This window comes from Oncorhynchus kisutch, linkage group LG11 (assembly GCF_002021735.2).
Source record: "Oncorhynchus kisutch isolate 150728-3 linkage group LG11, Okis_V2, whole genome shotgun sequence".
NCBI classification, from domain to species: domain Eukaryota; kingdom Metazoa; phylum Chordata; class Actinopteri; order Salmoniformes; family Salmonidae; genus Oncorhynchus; species Oncorhynchus kisutch.
This window is the reverse complement of record NC_034184.2, coordinates 13,771,217-13,797,009: the sequence shown is the minus strand read 5'-3', so window position 1 is coordinate 13,797,009 and position 25,793 is coordinate 13,771,217. Positions and strand designations below refer to the sequence as shown.

Genomic DNA, 25,793 nt, shown 5'->3' with positions numbered 1-25,793 from the left:
TCGGTGGCGGCTCCGGTTCTGGACGCAGCCCCCCCCTCTTTACGCTGATCCCTCCGCCTTTGTAGAACCGGACCATGGATCATCGCTGGAGGCTCTGGACTGCGGATCATCGCTGGAGGCCCCGGAATGGGCACCGTCGCTGGAGACCCTGGAATGGGGACCGTTGTTGGAGGTTCCGGACTGAGGCCCGTCGTTGGAGGTTCCGGACTGCGAAACGTCTCCGGAAGCTCTGGACTGAGAACTGTCGCCAGAAGCTCTGGACTGGGAACTGTCGACGGAAGCTCTGGACTGGGGACCGTCGCCGGAAGCTCTGGATTGGGGACCGTCGCCGGAAGCACTGGACTGGGGACCGTCGCCGGAAGCTCTGGACTGAGGACCGTCGCCGGAAGCTCTGGACTGGGGACCGTCGCCGGAAGCTCTGGACTGGGAACCGTCGCCGGATGCTCTGGACTGGAAACCGTCTCCGGAAGCTCTCTGGTACACGCCTCGGCCACCCCGTGTGCCGGCCCCCCCAAAAAAATAATTGGGCTGTATTTTGGGCTTTCCTTGTGGCCGCGAACCCCGGCGTCGTTGCTGTCCTCCATCATAACCTTTCGTCTGCCACCAAGGAAGGATCTCCTGTCCTTCCATTATTTCCTCCCATGTCCAACTTATTTTCCCCATCGTTGCCCGCTGCTTGGTCCTTGACTGGTGGGATATTCTGTCATGATCATTGTAAGCATACTCGGACCAACGTGCAGCGTGATCTGGGTTCCACATATTTATTTTATTTAACCTGTTGAGTGTAGGGGGCAGTATTTTGATGTTTGGATGAAAAACGTACCCAAATGAAACTGCCTATTTCTCAGGCCCAGAATCTAGAATATGCATAGAATTGTCAGATTAGAATATAAAACACTAAAGTTTCCAAAACGGTCAAAATATTGTCTGTGAGTATAACAGAACTGATATTGCAGGCGAAAACCTGAGGAAAATCCAACAAGGAAGTGCCTAAGAGAAACTAATCTCCCTGTTCCATTGCATGCCTTCCCTCCATTTAAAGGGATATCAATGAGATTCCTTTCCCCATGGCTTCCACATGGTGTGAGCAGTCTTTAGACATAGTTTCAGGCTTTTATTCGGAAAAATGAGCGAGAAGGATCACATCGCGTCAGTGGATGGCTGGGTGCCAGCAGAGTTTTGCATGCGCAACAACTTGGAGCAGACATTTTCTCTCTCTCTCCTATTGAAAAAGCTTAAATATTATTTATTATTTATTGTAAAAACAACCTGAGGATTGTTTATAAAAAAGGTTTGACATGCTTCTACGAACTTTACGGATACTATTTGGAATTTTCGCCTGACCGTCATGACCTGCCTGTGGCCTGTGGATTTCTGAACAAAACGCACCAACCAAATGGAGGTTTTTGGATATAAAAATAATCTTTATCAAACAAAAGGAACATTTATTGTGTAACTGGGAGTCTCGTGAGTGCAAACATTCGAAGATCATCAAAGGTAAGCGATTGATTTTATTGCTTTTCTGACTTTTGTGACCAATCTACTTTGCTGCTAGCTGTTTGTAATGTTTTGTCTGCTGAGCGAGATGTCCTAACATAAACGCTTGGATAGCTTTTGCTGTAAAGCTTTTTTGAAATCTGACACACCAGGTGGATTAACAACAAGCTAAGCTGTGTTTTGCTATATTGCACTTGTGATTTCATGAAAATTCAGCGGATGTTGATGAAAATGATCCCGCTAACGGGATGGGTGCGCCAAGAAGTTTTAAAGTAAGTGAACCACACAACAAAAGAATAAACGAACCGTGACACCAATGGAGTGCTAACATGCAATTACACATAAACAATATCCCACAAACACAGGAGGGAAAAACAGCTACTTAAATATGATCCCCAATTAGAGACAATGATTACCAGCTGCCTCTAATTAGGAATCATACAAATCACCAACATAGAAATAATAACCTACAACCCCACATAGAAATAATAAACTAGAATACCCCCCCAGTCACGCCCTGACCTACTTCACCATAGAGAAACAATGGCTCTCTATGGTCAGGGCGTGACACTATACAAGACCTTCTCTTATGAACGTGGCACAACCACCACCTTGTCTAATTGATCTATCAGATCTGATTTGAACAATAACCAGAAATAATAAAATCAAGATGTGGTTTTAGCCTTAAACTCCTGACCGTTAGCAATAAGGCATCTGGCATTCCACTGAAGGATGACAAAAACCATAACTATCATCATACCGATACATTCCATCATTAGTATTATTAGGAGTCAACAAATCAACAATCATGGCAACAGTAACATCTGTTACTCCTAAAAACTCTGTTGCTGCTTCCACAATGATCTTCAACTTGGGAGTTCTTCCTTCCACAACGTTGTCATGTTGATCACCTTTCCAATGAAGGCTATGAAGTCAATCTGATTAACTATCAAGGTATCCTTTGAAACTACACATTTGTGAGAGCAAGATTTCTGAGCAGGTCTCGTATCCGTGTCTGGACCAACTTAAACAACATTTCCTACAGTAGGTCCACTTATTCCAGGAGTAGCCCTATTTTCTCCATCATTCTGCCTAATAGTTCAACTAATCTGCCTTGCAGCCTCTGCTTAAGAGACATTATGAGTGATTTTGTATCTTTGAACCTCTCTAGCCTCTTTCTGCACCTGGCATCCACCGAACTTGTTCCCACATTCACCATAATCATGTTCCCCTCCATAATTGACACATCTTTTCTTTCCTTTGCACAGAGCCGCTACATATCCCATTCTTTGGCATTTAAAACACCTTAATGGAGGTGGGACAAACTCTCTTAACAGTGAAAGCCAGGAAGCCCATCTGTACATTCTTAGGTACAACCTTCTCAAACATGAATAATACTGATAATACTGATAATACCCCTCAGGCTTTCACTTCTCCGCCCCTCTTCTTACTGAACAGCCTTTTTGCTTCAACCACTATGCCCTCCTATATATTTTATTTTATATAATCTATGGACATAGATAGTGGAACCCCAGAAATGACCCCCCTCAGCTTAGCCGAATCTCCAGGGACATGACTTGTGATTTTCTTCCCCATGAGTTTTCATTTTCAGAATCTTCCCTTGCTGAAGATGGTCAGCACAGAATATTAACGGTCTACCATTACCAATGAACCGGGCTAATGTGACTTACCCTATCTCTTTCTTAATGGCATTGGGTAATCGAATACGGTGCATATTAGACCCCGTGGTCGCATCAAACACGATTACAACTTTCCACTCCAACACGTCATTACTTTTGTTTTCACTACTTTCACCCTCTTCACGGTCTCAACACTAGAACTGCCACTGCGGTCAACAACGCTTATAGAAGGGCCATTCACTACCTTCATCCACTTTAGGGCCATTCACTACCTTTATCCTCTTCACGGTCTCAACACTAGAACTGCCACTGCAGTCAACAGCGCTTATAGAAGGGCCATTCACAACCTTCATCCTCTTTAGGGCCATTCACTACCTTCATCCACTTTAGGGCCCTTCACTACCTTCATCCTCTTCACGGTCTCAACACTAGAACTGCCACTGCGGTCAACAGCGCTTATAGAAGGGCCATTCACTACCTTCACCCTCTTCACGGTCTCAACACTAGACCTGCCACTGCGGTCAACAGCGCTAATAGAAGGGCCATTCACTACCTTCACCCTCTTCATGGTCTCAACACTAGAACTGCTTTGAGAAGCTCTATAGTGATGGTGAGTTAAGACAATAAGAAATAATATCAGATCCCCAAATAGGCACATTTTAAAAGCCTACATTTGCGCACAAGCCAGGTAACCTAGGCCTACTTCTATGCGTAATCAGGTGCATGTCCTTACTCAAGATTGACAGAAGAGCTCCAAACAAAAGACAATTAATAAATTGACAACTCATAAATGGAATGAAATAAACCAAAACTTTTCTCACAAGTGTAGCCTAGGTTGTGTGCTCTGCAAACAACGTGTCCACTCCTACAATGACAACGGTAAGACTGTAATAATTATATATTGAATGCATTAACAGAAATGACCATAACCAAACAAGAATTGTAGATGACAAATTATGGTCATTAATGGTAAATGTGATACTGATGTGCAATCCCCGCGGCCTCCACAGGCGTGAATCAAACAGGTGCCATAATTTTTTTAAATATATATTTGCCACTGCTTGACTAAAAAAACATAGTTCGACCAACAGACTATCGACCAAACAATCAACCAGTCCCTATGGCGTCAGCCCTAATTGATGTAGGCCTATTTAACATTGTAAATTGAAAACTCATGCTCCAAATGTACTAGTTGGACAGGGCAGGTTGTGGGATGACATGAAAATATTCCCCAGTTTTAGTCCCTAGAGAGGAAAACTAAGAAGACAGACAGAGCGATAATAGTCAGGCTGTCTAATTGTATTAAAATTAAGCCTGTTTCAATGATGTCTGTCCTCAGATATGGAGAGCTGTGAAAGCCGTTCTGCCAATCAAGCGTCCCCAGTAAATGTCCCAAGAGACTGCTTGCACATCCTTTTTTTGCCATGGTTTGTATGTGTACTTATGTTAGCAAATGTTGTATACAACAATACAGTTGAAAGTCACACACAATGTAATGTAGGCTACAAATGTATTACACTGTAGCAGGCCAATCGTTCTCCTGGAAGTATGCTGTGTGTGTAGGCTTCTGTTCTAGCCCAGCACTAATACACCTGATTTAACTTATCAATGTGTATTATTGCTGGGCTGGAGTAGAAGTCTGCTCACCCAGTAGATCAGGGAGTGGAGCAAGGTTGACCATATCTGGTATGGACTTTTTTTTTCAACCAAAATTATGCTTTAGTAGTAAAGCCTACCTACTAAGATGTCTAACATTTACATACAAGTTTGATTATTTGTACATTTTGAAATTATATTTGGATTAATTCAATGGTAATTCATTGAAGTGAAGTGTCAATGTTCATTCATGTGTCAATGTTCAGTCAATGTTCGTTTCTCTTTGCTTATTTAAGCTGTTCTTGCCATAATATGGACTTGGTATTTTACCAAATAGGGCTATCTTATGTACACCACCCCTACCTTGTCACAACACAACTGATTGGCTCAAACGCATTAAGAAGGAAAGAAATTCTACAAATGAACTTTTAACAAGGCACACCTGTTAATTGTTAACAGGTGGCTACCTCATGAAGCTGGTTGAGAGAATGCCAAGAGTGTGCAAAGCTATCATCAAGGCATGGGTGGCTACCTTGAAGAATCTAAAATATATTTTGATTTGTTTTTTTGGTTACTACATGATTCCATATATGTTATTTCATAGTTTTGATGTCTTCACTATTATTCTACAATGTAGAAAATAGTAAAAACAAAGAAAAACCCTTGAATAAGTAGGTGTGTCAACTCTTGACTGGTACTGTATATATTTAACAAACAAAAAAATACAGTATGACCCTCACACCAAATACAGAATATGCCCCACCACATTTGATATGATGCATTGGTGGAGGATGCCCTGGCTAGACATGATAATTTAAGCCTCTCCAGGGAACAAACCCAACGCTGGCGGCGGCGTGGGTCCGGATGCCAGAACGTCCCCCGAGCCTGAGCGAGCAGGTCGGGTCTTAGCGGCAGCTGCTATGGGGTCCCGGAGAGGAGGGACAACAGAAGGCTGAACTATGGTCGTCTCGGCTAGTTATGGGGCGATCAGGAGCAGCCAGTGGCCCTTAAAACTGACCCTGTCTAGCGTAGCTGTGATCACGTATCACAGCTACGGGTGGGAACGTATAAAGTGTTGTTGCCGGCGAATCGTGAGCAGGGGCTTCCAAACCCAGAGAGGTCATGGCGAACTGCCCTGAGCTCCAGCACATTGATGTGCTTGCCACTCCATGGGGGCTCCTGCGTCCGCTCACTGCCATGCCTCTGAACACTGTCCCCCAACCCGCTAGCGAGCTCTCGGTCTCATTTCAACAGAGTCCTCACACACGCATTTGTCACCGATAGCGGATGATGTCTCGGTCGTCTCCAAAAGAAACTCTCGTTTATTGTTTTACTTTTGAACTAATAATTGTCTGTTTATAGCTATGTTGTATTCAAATTCTCTTTTGTTAGAATCATAAATTATGACGGTAGCGTGGCCGAGTGGTCTAAGGCGCTGGATTTAGGCTCCAGTCATTTCGATGGCGTGGGTTCGAATCCCACCGCTGCCAGAATATTTTAATGTTGTTTTTTCTTTCTCAACCAGGTCGAACAATGTATTACGAGTTATATGCTTTTGGTAATCCAGGTGAACTACAAAATATGTGAAAAGTCTCTGGACTGTTGCATAGACTGGTGATAGTAGTAGTACCACCCATTTCGTGGTAGAACGGCCATGACAAAGACCTGTAGTGACATCTTGTGGCGTTTCATAGTCATTACATTTCAATGAGAACACTCACTCATCAAGCAGCTGCTTGTTGACAATCCCATAATTTATTAGTTTCTTAGTTAGAAAGACTTACCTCTAAGAAATACGTCTGTATAAGAAACATATTCCCAAAATAAAGTATAGTACTTGTATTTAAATTCATGAAAAGCTGTTATGATTAATATACATATTATTCATAAAATAATCCAAATTAAAAATCAACTCTTCACAAAGTGCTTCAAGTGAATCCCTCTAAATGAGAGATTAATGATCAGGGGCCCAACCAGCAGCTCGCCATGTTGGGGTTAAATCTATGCGAGGCTTCATTGGGCCCTGAGCCTCTTCTGAGAGTGTTGCCTGGCCACAAACTGCAGCTTTTGGATGGCCAGCTGAGTGTCCTCCAGTGAGATGCCCAGATGCCAGACGGCCCTGACAGAGTCTCCAATGTGGGGGAACATGAGTACCCGTACCCCCTGCCCCATAGTGGCCTGCTCGCCTTCCGCCACCGCAGCCATCAGAGCACAGAACTCTGTTGGGGTCAACGAGGCGTCCCGCAGACGAAACCGCAGGATGTTGGTTTCTACAGCAGCCATGTCGACCTCGTAGAGAGGAGGGTCGCACTCCAACAGAGCTACACACACACACATACACAGAGGTTGTGACAGAGTGGTCAAGAATATATGATGAAATAGAAAGTCCACGTGTGTCTTGCAGGTGTACATTTGTGTGTTTGTGTGCCCACCCTGTGCGAAGGTCCTGGCATGACGGTGGTCTTCCTCCAGCCTGTTGATCATGTCCCCCAATGCCAGCTTGCCAGCGGCTGCCAGAATTCCCACCTGGCGCAGCCCTCCGCCCAGGGCTTTACGACAACGCACCGCCCTGGAAATGAAGCCCTGAGGGCCAGCCAGCATGGTGCCCACTGGAGCACCCAGACCCTGCAACACACAGGATCATACGCAGGATCATACGCAGGATCACACAGCAGGTAACACATAGCAGGTAACACACCGTGTCTATCTCACAAATACATAATTCCAGCTGATGGTGTGTGTGTGTGTAAATGTGTTCTGACCTTGGACAGGCAGACGCTGACGGTGTGTGTGTTTTGTAGGATTGTAGATGGGGCGACTTTCTGGGCAATGGCTGCATTCATCATTCTTGCTCCATCCATGTGTACAGCCAGACCATATCTGTCTGCTAGCGCCTTTACCTGAGGGAGAGACACACAACAAAGCAGTTACAACACCATACCTTTCTGCAAGAGGGATACACACACACACACACGCACCTCCTGCAGGAAGGGTAGGGGCAGCACGCGGCCTCCCTGTATGTTGTGTGTGTTCTCCACACACACCAGGCGTGAGCAGGGGTAGTGGGCGTCGGGGTAACCATGGCGAATCTTGGACTCCAGCTGATCCAGGTCAAAGGTCCCGTCAGGTAGATTGGTCACCGTGGTGGAGTGGACACCAGCCAGCTGACACACACATTACAGTCACGTGTTTTTAGTGTGCACTTTAAATTTATGTGTGCAGTGGCTATGTGTGTAATCTGTGCGTGTTCACTGTACCTGAGCACTCCCTCCCTGCTCGTAGATGTGGAGGTGTGACAGATCTCCAACGATCATCTCGTCTCCTCTCTCCTTGCAGTGCACCATTACTTGACAACACATAAACACACCCAAAAAATATTACACAATTACTACTATGTTGATCCACCTTCTGCACAGCTATGTAGAAAGATCAGATGTAAACCCACTGCAGATCCAGTCTCCTCTCACCAACACACACACACACACACACACACACACACACACACACACACACACACACACACACACACACACACACACACACACACACACACACAGCTAGTTATTTCTCTCACCTGCTATGAGGTTTGCCATGGTTCCAGATGGGACATAGAGAGCTGCCTCCATCCCAAACACCTCTGCAGCCATCTTCTGGAGCTCTGTACATGCCCACACAAATTTGTCAAATTAAATCAGGTTCATAAAAGTGGAAAGGATGCATCATAAAAGAATACACACAGGTCCAAGTCAGTGCAATCAGATCACAGTACCACACTAATGAATTATGCAGTGTGTGCACCCCATGCACTTCCCTACAAAATTCTTATTACACTGTTTTACATACTTTTATTAATCGGCCAGAACTTTGATCGGTGAAAGATAAGTATAAAATAATCAGGTCATAATGATGAGCACCTTCTTACAAATCAGTTAAGCAACTCCATATGCTTGCCAAAACTCATACATCATCTAATTTCTCTGACCATTTACTGTTGGATCCTCCCCGAATACATCGTCCCCAACCTCGGCCTCTGCCATGGCCTGACGCATGGCCGCTCCAGGCTTGGTCACGGTGTCGCTACGGAGGTCCACTGTCCGGGCAGAGGATGCCCCGGACATGGAAGGGTCCACTGGTTTAGCGGTCTCGTAGTAGAGTCGAGAGGGTCCTCGTCCAAGCCCCACGCGATGTTTTGGTGAGATGACACCCCGGTTTACACACTGCAACAAGGCACGGGCCGGAATCTTTAACGTGTTTAAAAACATGTTTGCTGTCGTTTTGAGCACCGCAGAAAACCAGTTCACTCATCCATTGTTTTAGCTGTGAACTTTGGATCGTTGTATTCGACAATCATTGATTCGATCTCCCGTGGCTGCCAGGCCAGAGTAATGGAAAAAGATCAGAAATATCCCAGAAGGTGGCGCCACAGAACATGTATTTTACTCCACCAGCCCACAACACAGAAAGAGTTCATTGCCATGATCCAACCCTGGGTTTAATGTCTATTAATTCAACTTCTCTTCATGCAAAAACAATGCCAGAAAGCAAATACATGTATGCCATACATTAGTCTATATTATTCCCCAAGCAGTTAACATCTCATCCAGTCGTGTGGTTAGATGTGAGTATATATTTGATACTTTTTTGTTGTAATATAGCTTTGATACTTCAAGTTTTTGCTAACTATAAGGAATTACGGATGTGCATTTCTAGCTGAGAAGAGGGTTTTCCGGTCAAAGTTTCCTTTGTGAGTCGAAGTGGTGCACCACTAAAGCCAAAGCCGTGTAACCTCGTTAACAACATTAATAACTAAAATGATAAGTAGCTAACGAGAATACGCATTCATTTAAATAATACATTCACGACACAGAGAAAGATACCTTGCAATTTGGTTGAAAGCCACAGGCTCCACCGCGTGACTAGACTGACAGGTAGCTGCTAGCATCAGATGCTAAGCTAACTATTTATTGTAGCTAACTGTCTGGAGCGGGGGAGGTGGACACTTGTCTAGATATCTTTACTGTCGATATATTCACATAAAACCATTTTCTGTTTGCAACTGTGGAAGTATTGGATTTCGTTATTCAATAGTTCTGCGTTGGACCATTCAGGTGAGCTCCCACTGCGTAGCTATCTAGCAAACTAGCTAGTTAGTTAACGTTAGCTATTGTATTGTTGTCAAAGGGTATTGTGTAACATTAGCTACGTTATTTGCTAGCTAGCTGCCACATGAGCCGATGACAACTGTCGTGACATCTGTGGTTAGCGCAATAGCTAACTGTGGATTTGGTTGTCTAATCATATACATTGCCTTTGATACCGACGTTTTAACTAAGTGATCAGGCCATCATGTTGCACCATACATCTACATACACACATACATAAATAGCTAGAAAGCTGACCAGGTCCGTGTAATAATAGTTTGTATTCATGTCATGAATGATGATATGCATCAAGATGGGGATGGAACAAATTATTGATGAAGAGTAGGCCTAACTGTAGCAATGTGCTTGGACTAAAGACACTCTCTTTCCCTTCCTCTCCTTCAGCACTCATCCCAACTGTGTGCTGAAATGGAAAAACCCTCTCATTTGATTTAGAGTATTTAGAGGAACAGGTAAGCTCACATTTCCTGTTAAACATCCAGTGCAATCACTAATTTCCTGTTGTCAGAACAGAGCTAAGCTAGATCTCTATTTACCTTCCATTGATGAATGTAACTTAGATATAGCTATAATACATCATCACTGTGCATTTCTCCTGAGACAAACTGGTGACAGATGAAGGTTGCTAACAGTCAGTGTTCCTATTCATTAGTAGCTGTTTTGCACTTCTAAGATGCAAAACCCACATTCCAGCCAGGTGGGAGGCATGCCTGCTGTGTTACTTTGTGAACGTGATGAGCACAGATCTGCACAGAGTAGTGTAGGCGTGCAGTTGGAGGAATGCCAGAGAACTGTCCCTTCCCAATGCCATTATGTTAGCACAATGCACTACATGTTTCAACAATAACCCTCATACAGGAGAGGTGCTGGCAATGCCAAAACAACCATCAGAGATCCAGATCATATATCTTTTTGTGATGATGTATAATACGAAAACCTGATATTGATGTTTGGGTGTCAAGGATTGTGATCAACAACATGGTGACATTGCGTTCACCTCCAAAACTTGACTATGTTCTGATAGTACATTGTTATTATGACATTACGCCACCTATTGAATTGATTGTGATGTGTTCTATTGTGACTCCATACCATATCTTGCATTGTAACATTATTCAAGTTCTACTGCTGCACTATGACCTCATCCACACTCAAGAATGTTGAGTTCTTGACTTACATTGTGATGCATTGCATTGTGACATTTGTGTTTTGCTGCATTATGACATCATCCACCAAATGTTTAGTTCTTAGTTCACATTGTGGAGTATTTCTTTGTGACACACCATCTTAGCCTATTTGAGTTCTACTCAGTGGTGTAAATTACTTAAGTAATAATACTTTAAAGTACTACTTAAGTATATTTTTGGGTATCTCCACTTAACTTTACTATTTATATTTTGGACTACTTTTACTTCATTACATTCCTATAGAAAATATTGTACTTTTTTTCTCCATACATTTTCCCTGACACCCGAAAGTACTTGTTACATTTTGAATGCTTAGCAGGACAGGAAAATTGTGAAATTCACGCACTTATCAAGAAAATACATGGTCATCCCTACTGCCTATGGTCTGGCGGACTCAAGAAACACAAATGCATCTTTTGTAAATAATGTCAGTGTTTGAGTGTGCCCCTGGCTATCCGTAAATTAAAAAAAAATAAGAAAATGGTGCTGTCTGCTTTGCTTAATATAAGGGATTTTTAAAATGTATTTATACTTTTACTTCTGCTTTTGATACTTAAGTATTTTTAAAGCCAAATAATTTTAGACTTTTACTAAAGTAGTATTTTACTGGGTGACTAACTTACCTTAATAGAAAGTAATTCAAGTATCTATACTTTTACTCAAGTATGATAATTGGGTACTTTTTCCTCCACTGGTTCTACTTCTGCATAGGGCTGGGAATTGCTAGGGACCTCATGAAACAATATTATCATGACACTTAGGTGCTGCTGTGATATGTATTGCAATTCTCACTTTTCTATATGCATTGAGATTCAATACAGTGATGGTCCAAACATATTGCTCACCATATGTCTACTGCAGAGAGACGAGAGAACCATGAGAAAACACATTTTGATCAGTCATGGAAATAAAAGTGCTGAAAAAAATTGTGGCTCCCTATTATTATTATTTTTTGATGCAGAACAAGCTATGAAGGAAAAATACTGGAGTTTCAGTGCAGGTACAGCCAACTAGCGCAAAGATGATATTGTAAAAACGATACGATATAAACGGCAAAAAATAATATAGTTAAATATAATTCCAGTTCGCTGCAGCTAGCGACTGGAACGAGCTGCAAAAAACACTCAAACTGGACAGTTTTATCTCTTCATTCAAAGACTCAATCATGGACACTCTTACTGACAGTTGTGGCTGCTTTGTGTGATGATTGTTGTCTCTACCTTCTTGCCTTCGTGCAGTTGTCTGTGCCCAATAATGTTTGTACTATGTTGTACTGCTGCCATGTTGTTCTCATGTGGTGTTGATACCATGCTGTGTTGCCGCCATGCAATGTTGTTGTTTTAGGTCTCTATGTAGTGGTGTGACTCTCTTGTCGTGATGGGTTTTGTCCTCTATTTAAAAAAATAAATAATCCCAGCCCCTGTCCCTACAGGAGACCTTTTGCCTTTTTTACTACTGCATTGTGACATCACCCCATGCTTTGAAAACGTGGCCTACAATATGAGTCTTTCAATGGACTGTCTTTCTCTCCCACATGTCACTAAAGGGTTAAATGTAATTCTCTCTAAGTTGACCTGTTTCACTGACTTTTTGAAGCTGTTTCTGCTAGTCAAAGATCTCGTTCATGATCGCCTCAATTAGATCAGTGAGGGAACCACTGGGTGAGGCAGTCGCTGATGAGTTGAGGTCATTGGTGGGGGTGGGGGGGTCTACAGTTATGCAATAGGAGATTGGATGATTCGATCAGACCCGCAATAGCATATGCTGTAATTAACCATAATAAAGGTCCATTACGTTTTGTTGTGGTAAATTGGGTGGAAATGCCTCATGATGTGAGGTCTGAAGGACGAAACAGAGTGTTTCACCGTGGAAACCCTGTTGAGATTGACCAGAAAAGGTTTTTCGTTTGGGGTGTGTCGTCTGACTGGAGACTACTTCCTCAGGCTGCTGGAACACTCAGAAGACAGAAATCCTCTCTGGCCATGCGAGTGTTGTGGTTTTTCCCGAGCCAGTGCCAGGAAACTGCTCCTTATGGTCACATCAATAATCATCTCAAATCAAATTTTATTGGTCACATACACATTTTTGCAAATGCTATTGCAGGTGTAGTGAAATGCGTGCTTCTACATCTGCATTGCTTGCTGTTTGGGGTTTTAGGTGGGGTTTCTGTATAGCACTTTTTGACATCGGCTGATGTAAAAAGAGCTTTATAAATACATTTGATTCCCAGTTCAAACAGTACAGCAGTATCTAACAATTCACACATCTAAAAGTAAAATAATGGAATTAAGAAATATATATACGGTGGGGCAAAAAAGCATTTAGTCAGCCACCAATTGTGCAAGTTCTCCGACTTAAAAAGATGAGAGGCCTGTAATTTTCATCATAGGTACACTTCAACTATGACAGACAAAATTAGAACAAAAATCCAGAAAATCACATTGTAGCATTTTTTATGAATTTATTTGCAAATTATGGTGGAAAATAAGTATTTGGTCACCTACAAACAAGCAAGATTTCTGGCTCTCACAGACATGTAACTTCTTCTTTAAGAGGCTCCTCTGTCCTCCACTCATTACCTGTATTAATGGCACATGTTTGAACTTATTAGTATAAAAGACACCTGTCCACAACTTCACAGTCACACTCCAAACTCCAGTATGGCCAAGACCAAAGAGCTGTCAAAGGACACCAGAAACAAAATTGTAGACCTGCACCAGGCTAGGAAGACTGAATCTGCAATAGGTAAGCAGCTTGGTTTGAGGAAATCAACTGTGGGAGCAATTATTAGGAAATGGAATACATACAAGACCACTGATAATCTCCCTCGATCTGGGGCTCCACGCAAGATCGCACCCCATGGGGTCAAAATGATCACAAGAACGGTGAGCAAAAATCCCAGAACCACACGGGGGACCTAGTGAACGACCTGCAGAGAGCTGGGACCAAATTAACAAAGCCTACCATCAGTAACACACCACGCCGCCAGGGACTCAAATCCTGCAGTGCCAGACGTGTCCCCCTGCTTAAGCCAGTACATGTCCAGGCCCGTCTGAAGTTTGCTAGAGAGCATCTGGATGATCCAGAAGAAGATTGGGAGAATGTCATATGGTCAGATGAAACCAAAATAGAACTTTTTGGTAAAAACTCAACTCGTCGTGTTTGAAGGACAAAGAATGCTGAGTTGCATCCAAAGTACACCATACCTACTGTGAAGCATGGGGGTGGAAACATCATGCTTTGGGGCTGTTTTTCTGCAAAGGGACCAAGACGACTGATCCATGTAAAGGAAAGAATGAATGGGGCCATGTATCGTGAGATTTTGAGTGCAAACCTCCTTCCATCAGCAAGGGCATTGAAGATGAAATGTGGCTGGGTCTTTCAGCATAACAATGATCCCAAACACACCGCCCGGGCAACGAAGGAGTGGCTTCGTAAGAAGCATTTCAAGGTCCTGGAGTGGCCTAGCCAGTCTCCAGATCTCAACCCCATAGAAAATCTTTGGAGGGAGTTGAAAGTCCGTGTTGCCCAGCAACAGCCTCAAAACATCACTGCTCTAGAGGAGATCTGCATGGAGGAATGGGCCAAAATACCAGCAACATTGTGTGAACCTTCTGAAGACTTACAGAAAACGTTTGACCTCTGTCATTGCCAACAAAGGGTATATAACAAGGTATTGAGAAACTTTTGTTATTGAACAAATACTTATTTTCCACCATAATTTGCAAATAAATAAATTAAAAATCCTACAATGTGATTTTCTGGATTTTTCTTTCTCATTTTGTCTGTCATAGTTGAAGTGTACCAATGATGAAAATTACAGGCCTCATCTTTTTAAGTGGGAGAACTTGCACAATTGGTCGCTGACTAAATACTTTTTTGCCCCACTGTAAATATTAGGACGAGCAATGTCAGAGTGCCATTGACTAAAATACAGTATAAAGTCATGGCCAGAAGTTGAGAATGACACAAATATACATTTTTAACAAAGTCTGCTGCCTCAGTTTGTATGATGGCAATTTGCATCTACTCCAGGATGTTATGAAGAGTGATCAGATGAATTGCAATTAATTGCAAAGTCCCTCTTTGCCATGCAAATTAACTGAATCCCCCCAAAAACATTTCCACTGCATTTCAGCCCTGCCACAAAAGGACCAGCTGACATCATGTCAGTGATTCTCTTGTTAACACAGGTGTGAGTGTTGATGAGGACAAGGCTGGAGATCACTCTGTCATGCTGATTGAGTTCGAATAACAGACTAGAAGTTTCAAAATGAGGGTGGTGCTTGGAATCATTGTTCTTCCTCTGTCAGCCATGGTTACCTTCAAGGAAACACGTGACGTCATCTTCACAGGCAAGGATATTGCTGCCAGTAAGATTGCACCTAAATCAACCATTTATTGGATCATCAAGAAGTTCAAGGAGAGCGGTTCAGTTGTTGTGAAGAAGGCTTCAGGGTGCCCAAGAAAGTCCATCAAGCACCAGGACCGTCTCCTAAAGTTGGTTCAGCTGCGGGATCGGGGCACCACCAGGACAGAGCTTGCTCAGGAATGGCAGCAGGCAGGTGTGAGTGCATCTGCACGCACAGTGAGGCGAAGACTTTTGGAGGATGGCCTGGTGTCAAGAAGGGCAGCAAAGAAGCCACTTCTCTCCAGGCTAAACATCAGGGACAGATTGATATTTTGCAAAAGGTTCAGGGATTGGACTCCTGAGGACTGGGGTAAAGTCATTTTCTCTGATGAATCCCCTTTCCGATTGTTAGGGGCATCTGGAAAAAGCTTGCCCAGAGAAGACAAGGTGAGTGCTACCATCAGTCCTGTGTCATGCCAACAGTAAAGCATCCTGAGACCATTCATGTGTGCGGTTGCTTCTCAGCCAAGGGAGTGGGCTCACTCACAATTTTGCTTAAGAACACAGCCATGAATAAAGAATGGTACCAACACATCCTCCGAGAGCAACTTCTCCCAACCATCCAGGAACAGTTTGGTGACGAACAATGCCTTTTCCAGCATCATGGAGCACCTTGCCATAAGACAAAAGTGATAACTAAGTGGCTCGGGGAACAAAACAATGATATTTTGGGTCCATGGCCAGAACTCCCCAGACCTTAATCCCATTGAGAACTTGTGGTCAATCCTCAAGAGGCGGGTGGACAAACAAAAACCCACAAATTCTGACAAACTCCAAGCATTGATTATACAAGAATGGGCTGCCATCAGTCAGGATGTGGCCCAGAAGTTAATTGACAGCATGCCAGGGTGGATTGCAGAGGTCTTGAAAAAGAAGGGTCAACACTTGTCAATAATAGCCTTTGACACACATGAAATTCTTGTAATTATACTTCAGTATTCCATAGTAACATCTGACAAAAATATCTAAAGACACTGAGGCAGCAAACTTTGTGAAAATTAATATTTTGTCATTTTCAAAACTTTTGGCCACGACTTGTATACATATGGTTGATATCTGAAGTTTACATACAGCTTATCCAAAGACATTTAAACTCAGTTTTTCACAATTCCTGACATTTAATCCTTGTAAAAATGCCCTGTCTTAGGTCAGTTAGGATCACCACTTTTATATTGAGAATGTGAAATGTCAGAATAATTAGTAGAGTTATTTCTTTCATCACATTGCCAGTGTGTCAGAAGTTTACATACACTGAATTAGTATTTGGTAGCATTTCCTTTTAAATAGTTTAACTTGGGTCAAATGTTTCGGGTACCCTTCCACAAGCTTCTCACAATAAGTTGGGTGAATTTTGGCCAATTCCTCCTGACAAGAGTCAGGTTTGTAGGCCTCCTTGCTCGCACACATTTTTTTTCAGTTCTGCCCATAAATGTTCTATAGGATTGAGAACAGGTCTTTGTGATGGCCACTCCAATACCTTGACTTTGTTGTCCTTAAGCAATTTTGCCACAACTTTGGAAGTATGCTTGGGGTTATTGTCCATTTGGAAGACCCATTTGCGACCAAGCTTTAACTTCCTGACTGATGTCTTGAGATGTTGCTTTAAAAATATCCACATAATTTCCCCCTCTTCATGATGCCATCTATTTTGTGAAGTGCACCAGTCCCTCCTGCAGCAGAGCACCCCCATAACATGATGCTGCCACCCCCGTGCTTCACGGTTGGGATGGTGTTCTTCGGCTTACCAGCCTTCCCCTTTTTCCTCCAAACATAACAATGGTCATTATGGCAAAACAGTTTTATTTTTGTTTCATCAGACCAGGGGACATTTCTCCAAAAAGTACAGTCTTTGTCCCCATGTTTAGTTACAAACAGTAGTCTGGCTTTTTTAATGGCGGTTTTGGAGCAGTGGCTTCTTCCTTGCTGCGCGGCCTTTCAGGTTATGTTGATATAGGACTTGTTTTACTGTGGATATATACTTTTGTACCTGTTTCCTCCAGCATCTTCACAAGGTCCTTTGCTGTTATTCTGGGATTGAGTTGCACTTTTCACACCAAAGTACGTTAATCTCTAGGAGACTAGAGATGTGTCTCCTTCCTGAGAGGTATGACGGCTGCGTCGTCCCATGGTGTTTATACTTGCGTACTATTGTTTGTACAGATGAACGTGGTACCATTTAGGCGTTTGGAAATTACTCCCAAGGATGAACCAGACTTGTGGAGGTCTACAATTTTTTTTCTGAGGTCTTGGCTGATTTCTTTTGACTTTCCCATGATGTCAAGCAAAGAGGCACTGAGTTTGAAGGTAGGCCTTGAAATACATCCACAGGTACATCTCCAATTGACTCAAATTATGTCAATTAGCCTATCAGAAGCTTCTAAAGCCATAACATTTTCTGGAATTGTCTAAGCTGTTTAAAGGCACAGTCAACTTAGTGTATGTAAACTTCTGACCCACTGGAATTGGGATATAGTGAATAATCTGTCTGTAAACCATTTTTGGAAAAATTACTTGTGTCATGCATAAAGTAGATGTCCTAACCGATTTGCCAAATCTATAGATTGTTAACTCAAGATTTGTGGAGTGGTTGAACAACACGTTTTATTGGCTCCAACCTAAGTGTATGTAAACTTCTGATTTCAACTGTACATATGAAATTAGTAAAACCGTATGTAAAGCGTCCTGGACTAATAATATAAGAAATAACACACAAAAATTAAATACTGCAAGGTTGCTAAGGAGCTAGAAGTAGAGCTGCAATGTCTGTCGGCGCGATCTTTTCAGCTTGCGCTGTATGCTGCCACACCCAGACAGACATGGGGAGAGGGGCATTGAGGGAGACTGAGACGGATAGTAGGTTGAGCACTGGTTGAGCAAGACAACCCCCCTCAAAAAAACATCTCAGCAATAACCTGAGGTTAACACAGAGATGGAGAGAGTGAAAATGAGTAAGTGTGTGTGAGTGAGAGGGAGGGAGGGAGAGATCCTCAGACAACACAATCTCATTGACAGGCTAGGCCTGCTTTGTTCTAGTGGCATTTCTTGCTGCAGTCCATGGGTAGAAAACACACTCATGAAAACAAACAGAATCGACCCTGCAGTGTTATCATTTTGTCTTTATGTAAACCATTCAGAGGTCAGTGTTTCTGCTCAGATTTTCTTCAGCAGAGGTAAGGGGGGTCTGATGTTGTAACATGTCTTTCTGATCTTGAAAGCGCTTTTCCACTGAAAAATTTAAAAACAAATGTTTAGTTTAGTGCGCCGCTGCTTTAGTCATTCCATGTCAATTCAGCAACCCATGACTAACTGCGTTGCTTTAATGGAGGACTGGCTTGAATTGTGAGGATGACCACTCAATTTATTTTGTCATGAGCAAAAGCTATTGTTTATTTTTGTATTTATTTATTTTTAACCCAAGTTGAGAAGATAATTTTTTGATCCACGCGGGGCTCCTGAGTTGCGCAGGGGTCTAAGGCACTGCAGCTCAGCGCAAGAGGTGTCACTACAGACCCTGGTTCGATTCCAGCCTGTATCACAACCAGACGTATTTGGGAGTTCCATAGGGCAACTACCAATGGCCCACCGTCGTTAGGGTTTGGCCCGGGGTAGGCCTTCACATCACATAGAAGGAAGAAGCAATATGCCATGCCGCAGCTCCACCCTGCTTGTCAGACATAGAGAACTGATACTGGTTGTTCGGGTGGGATTGAGGGTGGCTTTTGATAATTTTACTGGATTCCTCATGTCTTATTGTTAGGAAGAATTATAGTCCAAATCAGATGTTCTGTACTATATTTATTTCATATTATATGAATCCTATAAATTAAAATGGCCAATTTTGGCACAATAAATTAGCTTAATTTCTCAGATTAAATAATTGAACAAAATGTTTAAGGAATCCTAATCTTATCTGTTTGTAACTACAACTTTTTTTGTCAAAAGCTGAGATGGGGGGTGTAAATCCTCTCTTGTGCTTTTTGAGGTCCAACGACCCTAAAGGGCAGGTATTCCCAAACTACGCCCAATGCCGTCGGGGATACGCCAAATAAAAATGTGATTCACCTTGACATTTTCTAACAGACCATTTACATTTTCGTTCGGGGCTATACATTTGGGTAAATCTTTTTCTTGCCTGAGTAGCCTCGTTTCACTGCCAAAATAAAACCATCTAGTATTGCGTGAAATAACACAATGTCAAATACATGTAGCCTAGTCAAATAATTAACATCCGTTCACATTAACCGTTACTCTCTCCCGGGAATTCCACTAACGGTCCGTATGTAGCCAAACGTAGCTGCTGCTCATTCCGTTTGCTCGAACATCACTCAATGTTTTAAAACCGTAAGGCCCGCGTCCATAGAGACACATACCAGCTCTACTGGTAGTACTGTTTCTACCAGCAGTACTACACCTGCACCTGTCGACGACACAAGTTGTTCTGCTTCCACGAGCACATCCAATGCTAGCATCAGTATTTCTACATTTGTTGTTAGCCCAGCTAGTATGGACACTGACAGTTGTGAATCTGATGCAGCCAAAGAGCTCCTGCCCCCTTACCCGGCAAAGCACTGAACAACAGACGGGGACGTTGGACCATCGAAGAGGCACAAATATGAACTGCATTGATTTGTGGTTCACTTACATTGGGAGTAGTGCCTTTCCTCAACCACAGTGTGTTTGTGTGAAAGTACTATCTCACAACTCAATGAAACCTTCACTCTTGCGAAGACATTTAGAAACAAAACATGCCAATTTGAAAAATAAGCCACAGGATATTTTTGAGCGAGAATTAAGACGATTTTCGAGTAGTAAGACATGTATATAAGCAACGGATACCATTAATAAGAAGGGGCTAGAAGCGTATTACATGGTGAGCTCCCGAGTGGCTAGGACAGGCAAGCCCCATACTTATGTGCAGGACTTAATTCTTCCTGCTGCCGCAGATATGGCTGGGACAATGCTGGGGGCAAATGTCCCCAAAAAATATACAGACAATTTCTTCATCAAACACACTGTTTCACAATGCATCAGTGACATGGCAGGAGATGTTTTGAAACAATTACTGCTTCGCATACATGCCAGTGAATTCTATGCGTAACAGCTGGATAACTCAACAGACGTGGCGGACCTGACACATGTCTGTTATGTTTATGGGTGGTCAATTAAGGAAGATATCCTCTTCTGGAAACCAGGACAACAGGAGAGGATATTTTTTAATTACTGGACAGCTTTCTACATCAAATGGACTTTAGTGGTTAAGATGGTTCGGTATCTGTACTGATGGCGCAAAAGCCATGATAGCGCATGCGAGCAGGTGCTCCCGACACCACTTGTGTACACTGCAGCATCCACCGAGAGGCTTTTGCTGCCAAGGGAATGCCTGACAGCTTGAAAGATGTTTTGGACACTACAGTGAAAAGGGTTAACTTTGTTTAAGCAAGACTCCTGAACTCTCGTGTATTTTCTGTACTATACAATGATATGGGCAGCGACCATGTAACGCTTTTACAACATACAGAAGTGCGCTGGTTATCAAGGGGCAAAGTATTGACATGTTTTCTTCTTATTGAGAGAAGAGCTTAATGTTTTCTTTACTGAGCATTTTCACTTGTATGACCGCTTACTTGATGACAAGTTTCTCACACAACTGGCCTATCTGGGTGATGTTTTTTCTCGCCTGAATGATCTGAATCTAGAATTACTGCGACTCTCCGCAACTATATTCAACGTGCGGAACAAAATTGAGGCTATGATTAAGAAGTTAGAGCTCTTCTCTGTCTGCATTAACAAGGACAACACACAGGTCTTTTCATCATTGTATGATTTTTTTTGTGTGCAAATGAACTCTAGCTTACGGACAATGTAAAATGTGATATAGCGAAGCACCTGAGTGTGTTGGGTGCGCAATTACGCAGGTACTTTCCTGAAACGGATGACACAAACAACTGGATTCGTTATCCCTTTCATGCCCTGCCTCCAGTACACTTACCAATATCTGAACAAGAGAGCCTCATCGAAATTGCAACAAGCGGTTCTGTGAAAATGTTATTTAATCAGAAGCCACTGCCAGATTTCTGGATCCTGCGTTTGCAAATCTCGCTGTTAAGACACTGATGCCCTTTGCAACCACGTACCTATGTGAGAGTGGAAAATGATTTAAGACTGAGACTCTCTCCAATACAGCCCAACATTGCAGAGTTATGTGCTTCCTTTCAAGCACACCCTTCTCATTAACCTGTGGTGAGGTATTCACAATTTTCTATGAACAAAAAAGGTTTTATATGTAAGATGGTTAAATAAAGAACAAAATTATGGATTACTATTATTTGTGCCCTGGTCCTATAAGAGCTCATTGTAACTTCCCACAAACCGGGTTGTGACAAACTCACACTAATTCTTATACTTAATATATGTGTGTGTGTGTGGCAGGCTTACAATGATGTAAAAAAAACATTTGAGAGTGCGCTGACGCTGGTGCTAGAGGGGGTACGCAGCTGGAGGTTGAATGTTTGAAGGGGTACGGGACTATAAAAAGTTTGGGAACCACTGCAATAGGGGAACGTGCCTAAATGATAAAGACTGCGCTGAAGTCAACCATAACTTCAACAAGTGTCAGAGGTCAAGGGAAATGCAAGATGCTAATTCCTCATGATGGTTGACTTTATAATCCTTAGCCTGCAGCCATGCATTCTTAAGTTGGGTGTTCTTTCTGTGTCTGAGAATTCCATAATTGCATAAGTGTTCTGGGTTCTACCTCTCAGCCCTGAGTAACAGATAGATGTAGCTTACTCTCCTATCGACCCTAACCCTCCGCCAAAGTCTTTACAGATCTGGTCATGATGGGGGAGGGTGGGCAAAATTGGTCTTGGACAGCCACAGATTTTAGTCCTACCCCAGGTTAAATACACACCTCGTAAAACTAAATCCAATATTAAGCTAAACGATATCATAACCGCCATCGATAAAAGACAGTACTGTGCAGCTGTCTTCATCGACCTGGCCAAGGCGTTTGACTCTGTCAATCACCGTATTCTTATCGGCAGACTCAACAGCCTTGGTTTCTCAAATGACTGCCTCGCCTGGTTCACCAACTACTTCTCAGATAGAGTTCAGTGTGTCAAATCGGAGGGCCTGTTGTCCGGACCTCTGGCAGTCTATGGGGTGCCACAGTGTTCAATTCTCGGGCCGACTCTCTTCTCTCTATACATCAATAATGTTGCTCTTGCTGCGGGTGGTTCCCTGATCCACCTCTATGCAGACAACACCATTCTGTATACATATGGCCCTTCTTTGGACACTGTTAACAACCCTCCAGACGAGCTTCAATGCCATACAACACTCCTTCCGTGGCCTCCAACTGCTCTTAAACACTAGTAAAACGAAATACGTGCTCCTTAACTGATCACTGCCCATACCCACCCGCCCGACAAGCATCACTAGTTTGGACGGTTCTGACTAATAAAATGTGGACATCTACAAATACCTAGGTGTCTGGCTAGACTGTAAACTCTCCTTCCAGACTCATAATAAGCATCTCCAATCCAAAATTAAATCTAGAATCGGCTTCCTATTTCGCAACAAAGCCTCCTTCACTCATGCTGCCAAACATACCCTCGTAAATCTGACTATCCTACCGATCCTTGACTTCGCGATGTAATTTACAAGATGGCCTCCAACACTCTACTCAACAAATTGGATGTAGTCTACCACAGTGCCATCTGTTTTGTCACCAAAGCCCCATATACTACCCACTAGAGGTCGACCGATTAAGATTTTTCAACGCCGATGCCGATTTTTGGGGGACTTTTAAAAAAGCCGATTACCGAATAATCGGACTATTTAAAAAATAATAATAATAATAATAATAATAATGTATTTGTAATAATGATAATTACAAAAATACTGAATGAACACTTATTTTAACTTAATATAATACATCAATAAAATCAATTTAGCCTGAAATAAATAATGAAACATGTTAAATTTTGTTTAACCTCTAGCGACGAGCAATCCCGTATCCGGGAGCGTAATCATAACCATAACGCAACGTTTCCTATTCATGAAAATCGCAAATGAAATGAAATAAATATATTCAAACACAAGCTTAGCCTTTTGTTAACAACACTGTCATCTCAGATTTTCAAAATATGCTTTTCAACCAAATCTACACAAGCATTTGTGTAAGAGTATTGATAGCCTAGCATAGCATTAAGCCTAGCATTCAGCAGGCAACATTTTCACAAAAACAAGAAAAGCTTTCAAATAAAATAATTTACCTTTGAAGAACTTCGGATGATTTCAATGACGAGACTCTCAGTTAGATACCAAATGTAAAGTTTTTTCCAAAAAGATCATTTGTGTTGGCGAAATAGCTCCGTTTTGTATATCATGTTTGGCTAAGAAAAAGACCGGAAAATGCAGTCACTACAACGCCAAACTTTTTTCCAAATTAGCTCCATAATATCGACAGAAACATGGCAAACGTTGTTTAGAATCAATCCTCAAGGTGTTTTTCACATATCTATTCGATAATATATCAGTCGTGACAGTTGGTTTCTCATCAGAAGCAAACGGAAAAATACTGCAGCTGGAGATTACGCAATAATTGCAACGGAGGACACCAAGCGACCATCTGGTAGATGTAGTCTCTTATGGTCAATCTTCCAATGATATGCCTACAAATACGTCACAATGCTGTCGACACCTTGGGGAAGCGACAGAAAGCCTAAGCTCAATCGTGGCCCATTCACAGCCATATAAGGAGTCATTGGCATGAGGCGGTTTCAAAAAATGCGGCACTTCCTGATTTGACTTTTATCTGGGTTTCGCCTGTAACATTAGTTCTGTGGCACTCACAGACAATATCTTTGCAGTTTTGGAAACGTCAGTGTTTTCTTTCCAAAGTTGTCAATTAAATGCATAGTTGAGCATCTTTTCGTGACAAAATATCTTGTTTAAAACGGGAACGTTTTTCATCCAAAAATTTAAATAGCGCCCCCTATATCCAAGAAGTTAAATAATGCAAAAACGAAGTGTTGGAGAAGAAAGTAAAAGTGCAATATGTGCCATGTAAGAAAGCTAACGTTTAAGTTCCTTGCTCAGAACATATGAAAGCTGGTGGTTCCTTTTTAACATGAGTCTTCAATATTCCCAGGTAAGAAGTTTTAGGTTGTAGTTATTATAGGAATTATAGGACTATTTCTCTCTATGCCATTTGTATTTCATATACCTTTTGGATGTTCTTATAGGTACTTTAGTATTGCCAGTGTAACAGTATAGCTTCCGTCCCTCTCCTCGCTCCTCCTACCTGGGCTCGAACCAAGAACACAACAACAACAGCCACCCTCGAAGCAGCGTTACCCATCTCTCCACAAAAGCCACGGCCCTTGCAGAGCAAGGGGAACCACCACTCCAAGTCTCAGAGCAAGTGACGTTTGAAACGCTATTAGCACGCACCCCGCTAACTAGCTAGCCATTTCACATCGGTTACACGAGCCTAATCTCGGGAGTTGATAGGCTTGAAGTCATAAACAGCTGCTGGCAAACGCAGGAAAGTGCTGTTTGAATGAATGCTTACGAGCCTGCTGCTGCCTACCATCACTCAGTAAGACTGCTCTATCAAATCATAAACTTAGTTATAACATGATAACACACAGAAATACGAGCCTTCCGTCATTAATATAGTCAAATCCGGAAACTATCATCTCGAAAACAGGACTTATATTCTTTCAGTGAAATACAGAACCGTTCCGTATTTTATTTAACGGGTGGCATCCATAAGGGTGGCATCCATAAGTCTAAATATTCCTGTTACATTGCACAACCTTCAATGTTATGTCATAATTACGTAAAATTCTGGCAAATTAGGCGGCCCAAACTGTTGCATATACACTGACTCTGCGTGCAATGAAAGCAAGAGAATTGACACAATTTCACCTAGTTAATATTGCCTGCTAACCTGGATTTCTTTTAGCTAAATATGCAGGTTTAAAAATATATACTTCTTTGTATTGATTTTAAGAAAGGGATTGATGTTTATGGCTAGGTATACATTGGAGCAATGATACACACCGCATCGATTATATGCAACGCAGGACACGCTAGATAACTACACATGGTTGATAATATTACTAGTTTAACTAGTGATTATGATTGTTTGATTGTTTTTATAAGATAAGTTTAATTCTAGCTAGCAACTTACCTTGGCTTTCTGCATTCACGTAACAGGCAGTCTCCTCGTGGAGTGCAATGAGAGGCAGGTGGTTAGAGCGTTGGACTAGTTAACTGTTAGGTTGCAAGA

General features: G+C 42.4%; 2 protein-coding genes and 1 non-coding gene across 5 annotated transcripts in view; 2 read left to right on the top strand and 1 right to left on the bottom strand.

Moving 5' to 3' along the window:
• Positions 1–6,141: 6,141 nt before the first annotated feature.
• trnal-uag (transfer RNA leucine (anticodon UAG)) lies at positions 6,142–6,223 on the top strand. Its single transcript has one exon. It is a non-coding gene; the product is annotated as a tRNA-Leu (tRNA).
• A 243-nt stretch (positions 6,224–6,466) lies between these two features.
• tha1 (threonine aldolase 1) lies at positions 6,467–9,093 on the bottom strand. The gene is made up of 7 exons (XM_020495670.1): positions 8,716–9,093; positions 8,308–8,391; positions 7,991–8,079; positions 7,712–7,897; positions 7,496–7,633; positions 7,166–7,358; positions 6,467–7,054 (listed from the first exon to the last, which is right to left on the bottom strand). Exons 1-7 carry the CDS (start codon positions 8,993–8,995, stop codon positions 6,747–6,749), a joined length of 1,278 nt encoding a protein of 425 aa, XP_020351259.1. The 5' UTR covers positions 8,996–9,093; the 3' UTR covers positions 6,467–6,746.
• Positions 9,094–9,203: 110 nt separating this feature from the next.
• Positions 9,204–25,793, top strand: part of LOC109899980 (myocardin-related transcription factor A) — a 63,584-nt gene continuing 46,994 nt past the window's right edge. Inside the window, exons 1-2 of one of the 3 annotated variants that reach the window (XM_020495663.2) lie at positions 9,204–9,351; positions 10,280–10,347. The gene's annotated coding sequence lies outside the window, so the exon portion shown is untranslated. Of the gene's footprint in view, positions 9,352–9,503; positions 9,842–10,279; positions 10,348–25,793 lie in introns of those variants that run through there. The other 2 variants (XM_020495665.2, XM_020495664.2) reach the window with 2 other exon arrangements.

What these genes read in the sequence shown, in the direction of transcription:
- tha1 (XM_020495670.1), bottom strand. Translation starts at nt 8,995, where the DNA reads ATGTTTTTAAACACGTTAAAGATTCCGGCCCGTGCCTTGTTGCAGTGT. An exon ending in CCCTACCCTTCCTGCAGGAG is followed by an intron (nt 7,634 to 7,711) that starts GTGCGTGTGTGT and finishes TCTCTCCCTCAG; the next exon opens with GTAAAGGCGCTAGCAGACAG. An exon ending in TCAGCGTCTGCCTGTCCAAG is followed by an intron (nt 7,359 to 7,495) that starts GTCAGAACACAT and finishes TGTGTGTTGCAG; the next exon opens with GGTCTGGGTGCTCCAGTGGG.